The sequence below is a fragment of the Ascaphus truei genome, chromosome 1 (assembly GCF_040206685.1).
Source record: "Ascaphus truei isolate aAscTru1 chromosome 1, aAscTru1.hap1, whole genome shotgun sequence".
In the NCBI taxonomy this organism is placed as follows: Eukaryota; Metazoa; Chordata; class Amphibia; order Anura; family Ascaphidae; genus Ascaphus; species Ascaphus truei.
In genome coordinates, this window is record NC_134483.1 from 194,471,219 (window position 1) to 194,478,608 (window position 7,390).

A 7,390-nucleotide genomic window follows, 5' to 3' on the forward strand; every position below is an offset into this window, starting at 1 on the left:
GCAGAACCCCACCCCAGCAGCAGCAGGTGGACAGTATCCCTAGGAAGAAAAAAGGACCAATTGTCTGATCTCCAAACCGCCACACGCCAGACCTCTCCCCCATTGTGTGACTTCTATACAAATGCTAACTAGTAGCGTGTGCCGTGCACAATCTGCTCCTTACAGAAAGCCCATTATCTATGCAGACTTGTGTCCTCATTTGTAGGGCAAAAAAAAATAAAAAAATAAAAACTCACAGGTCTACCCCGTATTTTTGCATAATTGTTAAAACATCTTTATTGCGTTTAATGTGCTGCAGCAGCTGAGTTCCTAAAGTGTTGCACTCCAAGCTCGTCAAAACTAAAGGGTTAATGCATGTGCTACATTTACTCTTATTATGTCCCAACCAAATAGTTTGTTCTGATCTATACTGCATTAAGAGGACATCACAACCAACTGCAGATACACAGTGTCCAAACTAGAGGTGGAAAAAAATCAATCTGTTTGCAATTGGTTTAGTACTTTTGGTCGATGACAAAGAGGGCAATGAAATGATGAGAGAAACTAAATGTTTTTTGTTCGTTTGATGTTATCCCTCTTTTCTTGTAAAGCTCAAATCCGCAGGCTACAGCCTGCCTGGTAACAGCATCACAAAAGCAGCAGACTTGAGTCATTGTAAACCCCCCTGTGCGCCCACCCCATGGAGACACTACTCTCCCCCCTCTAACCCCCTCCCCCACGTGGCCTTCTGGCACGAGCCGGAGCATTCTGTTGCTGTATTAGCATCATAATGCTGCCCCCGCCTGACCAATCAGCGAGGAGGAGTGGATGAGACCACGCCCCCACGTCACAATGCATAAATAGCCGTGCCGGCGCTTGGAACCTTCACACCGCTTGGAATTCTCAGAGCTCTTTGCTTGTGACACTTGGGATCTGTACACTCGCTTTTGCAAACCCCCCTCTTTGATCTTGTGGATATCTGAAACCTTTTTATTTGCTCTACTCGCGAATCATGACTCTGGAAGAGGTTCACGGACAGGAAACCGTTGTTGAAACCACTGACAGGTAAATATCAGCCCGCTCTGGCGCTTTTCATTGCCACACAGTTTGAGTGTAGCTGGGGTTCAGTCTGCACAGGACGCGTATGGGGGGACTTGGGCAGTTTCAGAGCATGCACCCTGCAGACTTGCAAATGCAAACGGATTTGTATGCATTCGGAATCGCTAGTAGTGCCTTATTGCATCCTTCCAGCTGCAGGCTGTCTAATGTCAGATATATTGATCAGGCGCTACTTGCAGTAACTAGGCAATGTACGCGGTACCTCTGCTAGCTGTTTCCCTTGTATGGAGTCTTAGCAATTTGCAACTTTGTAGAAAGGCTACATTGTGCGTGCATGCAAATGAATTATGTTAGCTCTTGTTCTAAATGCAGTTTTTTATTTTCTCTTGTAAAGGATGCACAGCGCTGGCAAAGCCCTGCACGAATTGCTGGTCTCCGCCCAGGGACAGGAGTGTCTGACCGTTGGAGTCTACGAGTCTGCCAAAGTAATGAATGTGTAAGTATCCCTTGTGCAGATCCCACGCACACGCATTACTCATGCACGCACGTAACACACCACCCACGCACAGACCCACGTTGTGGGTTTCTGACAGCAGCGCTAACCTACTGTTTTCCTCCCTCCCTCTCCCCCTCTGCAGAGATCCAGACAACGTCACTTTCTGCATACTGGCTGCCGATGAGGAAGACGAGGGCGACATAGCCCTGCAGATCCACTTCACGCTGATCCAAGCTTTCTGCTGTGAGAATGACATCAACATCGTGAGGCTGAATGACACCGAGAAGTTGGCCCTGATTTTGGGGAGCACCGACGGCTCCGGCGAGCCCAGGGACCTGCACTGCATCCTCATTACGGTAAGTGCCTGGATCCCTGCCCCTCGCTGCTGCTGCTGCTGCTGCCGCCTTGGCACAGCGCCCCTGCTGACCACCTGATGTCGGTTCTCATGTGACTTGCTCTTTTCTCGGAAGCATTGTGTGCACTTCTCATGAACTCATGTTCCTCCTTTTTTCTCTTCTCAGAATCCCAACGAGGATGCCTGGAAAGACCCAGCACTGGAAAAACTCGGTCTGTTTTGCGACGAAAGCCGCGATGTTAATGACTGGGTTCCCGCGATCACCCTGCCCGAGTGAGGATCCCCGGCGCGCGTTGCATGAGATCGTGGAAATCTTTTTGCATTTATTCTCACGGTGTTTGTGGCACCTGGATGAACCGGCTGCTGCGTTCCTGAAGGCTGTGGATTAGGCTGGTCGAGGTCGGATTGAGTCGCCGAGACTGGCAAAAAATGTTGGCTCTTGTGGAGCAAAAGAGTAAAGGAGGAAATGTATAAAGAGGACTGATCTGCAGAAGGGATGGTTCATGTCAGCGAGACGCCCCCACAGCGGTGGCACCGGAGGGGCAGCAAAGCCATGGGGCTGAAGGAGTATTGCATGTTTGCAGGCCTTGGGGAACTGTTGCCCACGGGAAAGCATTGTGGAGGATGTGGGGAGCAAATAACGCCGCTAAAGATTTGCGTGGACATGATATTCTGGAACAGATGGGAGCTTTCTGAAATGCGGAAAAGGAAAGAGGTTTTAATGTCAAAATGACGAATTTGGGGTCTGCAGTTGCAGCTCTGAACTGCACATTGTGGCTGACAGTGTCCTCTGTCTTATTGCAGCCTCGGATTGTGACCGTGCAGTGACCTATCAATAACCAACTAGACTATCAAGGACAATGACTTTGATCACAAATATATTTACCAGATAATTGGAACTGTGAAGTGCTAATTGTCACACTAACACGCTTGACAATTTTTATTCTTGTATTATGTACTTCAATAAACATTTTGAAACGTATTTTATTTTTTGTCTTTTGTATACACTTGGGGTTGTGTGTGTTTTTTTTTTTTTTTTTTATGATTTTTTTATTTAAAAAAAAAAAAAAATTATATATATATTTGTACCTCAAGTTAAGTGCTATACTGAGAATATTAACACATAAAGCAGTGTATATCGGGGGCTTTAAAGTGTATTTTAGTAGGTTACACCTGAGAGTAGTTTTAATATTTATAATGGTTAAGTCTATTTATTTGCAATGTGCTATGTTTGCCTTCTTTGTTAGAAGAACACTAGTCCCTTTTTATGGAAGGGGCTAGCTGCCTCAGATAAGCCATTGGTTGATGCAGCTAATGCTTTCTATTCAACCTGATCACTTGACCTCTAAGCCCTGTTGCAACAGCTGCTTATCAGAACAGCTTGGAAGACTGAAGGGCTGCATGCCTAATGAGTGCCTTATTCTGGTAGGTGGCCTTTGAAAAGAACCGTTTTTGAGGAAGGGGGGGAAAAAACTGTAGCTGGCCTTATCTAAACAAGGACCCCCCCACACACAATGACAAAAATATATATTAAAAAAATAACTTTCCCCAACTCCACTATTATCTATTGATAAAAATATATATATATTTTTAAATGTTAATGGAGATTTATTAATGGCCAACCAGTTTTGTTTGGGTGTTTTACTAGATGGTTCAAAACTATCACTTTATTCATTTCCCCCTGCCACCTTGTGTTTGAACAATGGGTGCTATTGTGCTAAAAATAATAATTACTTTGACGGATTCCAAATAACCCTGGTAATGTTATGTTAATGTTAATGTTAATGTTAAACCTTTGCAATGGTTAAAATAACAAGAAGATATCATTTAGAAAAAAGAAACCATTTTAATGGATGCATTTCTGTTTTTCTAATAAAATAGTGAATTTTGTATGGACAGAATTATCACAGGCACTCTGATTAATATGCTAATGATGCAGTTTCAAGGAGAGAGGAAAAAAACATGTCATCCTTTTTGTGCCACGTACTGAGAAATATGCTGGAAAGCAAAGTATGTTATCTACTTCAGAACTTCATGCAATTCAGTTTTGTTTCCAGGAATAAGTACTTTGCACTCTTTGTCCTCTGCTTAATTACTGTGTCCCAGCACAGAAACCGTGAGCCTTAATTGAATACTTATCACTGCCAAGAACAAAAATAAAGTTGTATAGCGAATATAAAGAGTCCTGGAACAATCACAGGTAAAATAACGTGGACAAAACTTCAGCCAATGAGACGCTGGCGTTATGTACACAAATGCTGTGTTCCAGGAGAAATGTCAAACTGTTCTGTCTCAGGAGCAAGGAGAAACAGTATTTTGAGTAGTAAATCAATGCCACGTTCTTCTCTGATTAAAGAGGGACACAAGTTGCAGGGCATAAAATAAAGCACATATTTTGAATTCTTTTAATATCATGTCAGCAGTGGAAGTTGTGGGTAGTTCTTTAGGGCCAGTCCTAGGCACAGCCACAGTTTGTAATGACTGGCTCTTTTTTTTTTTTTATCCCAAGTTTCTGTACGAACATATTCTTTTAAAAAAATTCATTTTTTTTAAATTCAAAAGTGAAATATTAAGTACAACAAAAAGAAAGACCCCCAAGTCATATATTTTAACCCATTCAAAGGCAAAGGGGCAAGTAAGTAAAAACAGTGCATGGTATCTCTCCACCATTAGAAGGGTTAACGCCTTCACTGCCAGAGCATGCGCAAAGCATTACAGATGCCTGTCCTGCGGGCTATAGGTTAAGGAGTGAGGTTACCTGGCCCGTAGTTTATTGCTCCTCGGGGACTGTAATTGGCCTCTGTCAGGATTATATAGATATTTGATCACTAGGGGGTTCAAAAGTGGACCAGGGTTTGGGATTTATCCAATGCAAATGACATGCATGTCATTTCCATATAAATAACATAGCTGTTATACAAATAATTAATATTTGCATATATGTTTGCTGCCCTAAAAGTAAGTGGCCTCCAGCCCACTTTTACTGTAGGGGGGAAAACATGTTTTCATACTCGTTTCGGTGCCTGAGGGACCTGATGCATAAAAGGGTTAAATAATGTGGTTTTGTTGAAGAGGAGCTTTTAGCTTTGTTTGCCCATGGTATGTTATGCAGTACTATGTAGCAGTTACTGTTGCCATGTAACTCACAAGGATTTGCCTGCATAGGCGGATGAAAGGCAGGGTTACTTAATGCCACAACAAGGCAATATACTCATATCCAAGGTAAAACTGTGTGCACTTTCATGCACATTGAGTTTATAGTGACTTCATTATAGTCAGATCCAGTGCCAGATTTTACATTTTGCCACCCATGGGCACTTACCCGAGGCAGACTCATACGCCGCCCTCCTCACATCACACCACATTTCCATGACAACGTGACGCCATGTGATGTCGCAGAGTCATTTGACACTGTGACGCTAAAGAAGAATGAGACATTTACAGAGGACCCACACTCTCCCTTGGGAATCAGTAAGGAAGATAGCGGGGACTCTGTATGCCGCCCCCAGATTTTGCCACCATAGGACCGGGCCTAATAGGAAATCCACCACTGGTCAGATCTATATATTCAGTTTAATATTGCAGAAATTCAAGTTTATATCTACATACACATTTACCAACAAATCACCCAAGTTGTTTCTCACGTGCATAGTTGTATTTTACAATATCTAACATTAAAATGAAGGACCGAAAGCCTTTTTAGTGACGTTTTATTCTCACGTTCTCATTTTCTCATGCTTTTTGAGCATTATTTTATATCTAAAGCAAAAGGAATGGTAAGTCTGTAGGTCCCCCCCCCCTAAAGTGCCATTATTAGTCATTACCTGTCATCCCATTCAATATCTATTAACGATCATTAATAATTTTAGCAAATCCACAGGATATTTGTCTTTTTGACGAAGGAATATAATAATGACTTAAAATGATTTGCAAGACATTGGCCCACATGTATTAAGCAGTGCTATTCCATAAAGCGTCTCCTGACTCTTCTGTAAGGTGTAAGCACCACTAAGTAAATATGGACCACAACCCCGATGTCCAGGTCCCCTAGCTGGAAAATATACAAAAACAGATTTATTAATAAAAAAATGCCATTACTTGCAATGAGAATTATTTCTGTGGTAAATGTGGGGCTTTTGTGTGTGCAAGTACTGTATTTGTTTTGCATTTGGAGACTGGAGACCCCTTAATATAACCATAGGTAAACTGCATTTGCTAAAATTACTTCTGCTTACAGTTGTACCACCATTACGAAGTTTTGTCAATTAGATCTCATTTATACTTAACAACGATTGTGACTGTGGTGGCCTAAGACCTGAGATCTTGAAGCTGATAAAAGGGAGGGGAATGATAGAAATAGACACTGAATTTGATACACCCCATCACACTATATGTAGCCCATCCTATTGGATGGGTGATAGAGGATGACAATAGCTATCAATTTACATATACAGTAGACCCCACAGTGTTAATTAGTGTCAGTGTTAATTATACACCTTCCTGGTAATCCCCTAGACATATTTAATGCTCTCATATTAACACAGGTGAAGGTCGTTTAAGGTTGAGTTTTGCAGTCTTGCTATGCTCTGTGCACATTCTTTCACATAAAGAGCCAAACTAGGATCATCTAATAAAAAATAATGTAACTATTTGGAACAAGAGCCACACTAGTGACTGTGTTGGAGAAAATGTCAAGTGGTATACAGCGATGATAAGTCTATGATTCCTGCTAACCTCTTAATAGGTGTAAACTATAGGACTGTAAAGCTTTTTATTCCGTCATTTACCCATTGCAAAAGAACAAAAAAAGACATGACGTAGATAAAAAAAAAAACAGAGTGAGTGTGCAGAGCATATGCATTTTAAGTGAAACTTCTTTGTCTTTTGTCACACAAATTGTATTTGTGATTGTGTTTTTTTTTTTAATAAAAAATATCACCAAGAAGTGTGACTTAGAACGCACGAGGCCCGGGGCCATGCGCAGAATCCTGCGGCCGTTAGTGCGCATGCGTGCTGGAAGAGGGAGGAGCGCCAATGTACTTGGTGGACAAGGGCAGTACTGCGCATGCGTGATAGCCTGCGAGCTCCTCTTCTGCGCATGCGCGATGGTCGCATGCCCATTAGCAGCTTGACATCACTTTTGTTACAGTTTTTCGTTACAAGGCAATGCATTTTTTCCCATGAATACCCTGTAGGCGCCAGCAAGGACGTTTCACTTCAAAAACAAAATGTCCTTGAGTAAATGAGGAGCTGACCCAGGTAATATTCTGGCCTTGGAAGAAGAGCATCCTAGTGTGAGATCCTATTGCAATTGTGTGTAGCTCTGGTAGGCCACATAGTAAAGAAGAAAAGATAATTGGCATGGTAACTATTGGCAGTCGCCAAACATAGTACTTTATGTAGCCATTAGTTATCCAAACATAGTACTATTAACTTGGATACCTCTGAGGGAATAATTAGGGGTTAACTCTACTTTAACACATTTGCTATTGGGGGCTGGG

General features: G+C 42.2%; 1 protein-coding gene across 1 annotated transcript; it reads left to right on the forward strand.

The window, feature by feature from the left end:
- Positions 1 to 854: 854 nt before the first annotated feature.
- Positions 855 to 2,871, forward strand: GADD45G (growth arrest and DNA damage inducible gamma). Its single transcript, XM_075599961.1, has 4 exons — positions 855 to 1,044; positions 1,433 to 1,534; positions 1,677 to 1,890; positions 2,056 to 2,871. The coding sequence occupies exons 1-4, from the start codon at positions 992 to 994 to the stop codon at positions 2,164 to 2,166; spliced, it is 480 nt and encodes a 159-aa protein (XP_075456076.1). The 5' UTR covers positions 855 to 991; the 3' UTR covers positions 2,167 to 2,871.
- Positions 2,872 to 7,390: the final 4,519 nt, after the last annotated feature.

What these genes read in the sequence shown, in the direction of transcription:
- GADD45G (XM_075599961.1), top strand. Translation starts at nt 992, where the DNA reads ATGACTCTGGAAGAGGTTCACGGACAGGAAACCGTTGTTGAAACCACT. An exon ending in TCTGCCAAAGTAATGAATGT is followed by an intron (nt 1,535 to 1,676) that starts GTAAGTATCCCT and finishes CCCCCTCTGCAG; the next exon opens with AGATCCAGACAACGTCACTT. An exon ending in TGCACTGCATCCTCATTACG is followed by an intron (nt 1,891 to 2,055) that starts GTAAGTGCCTGG and finishes TTCTCTTCTCAG; the next exon opens with AATCCCAACGAGGATGCCTG.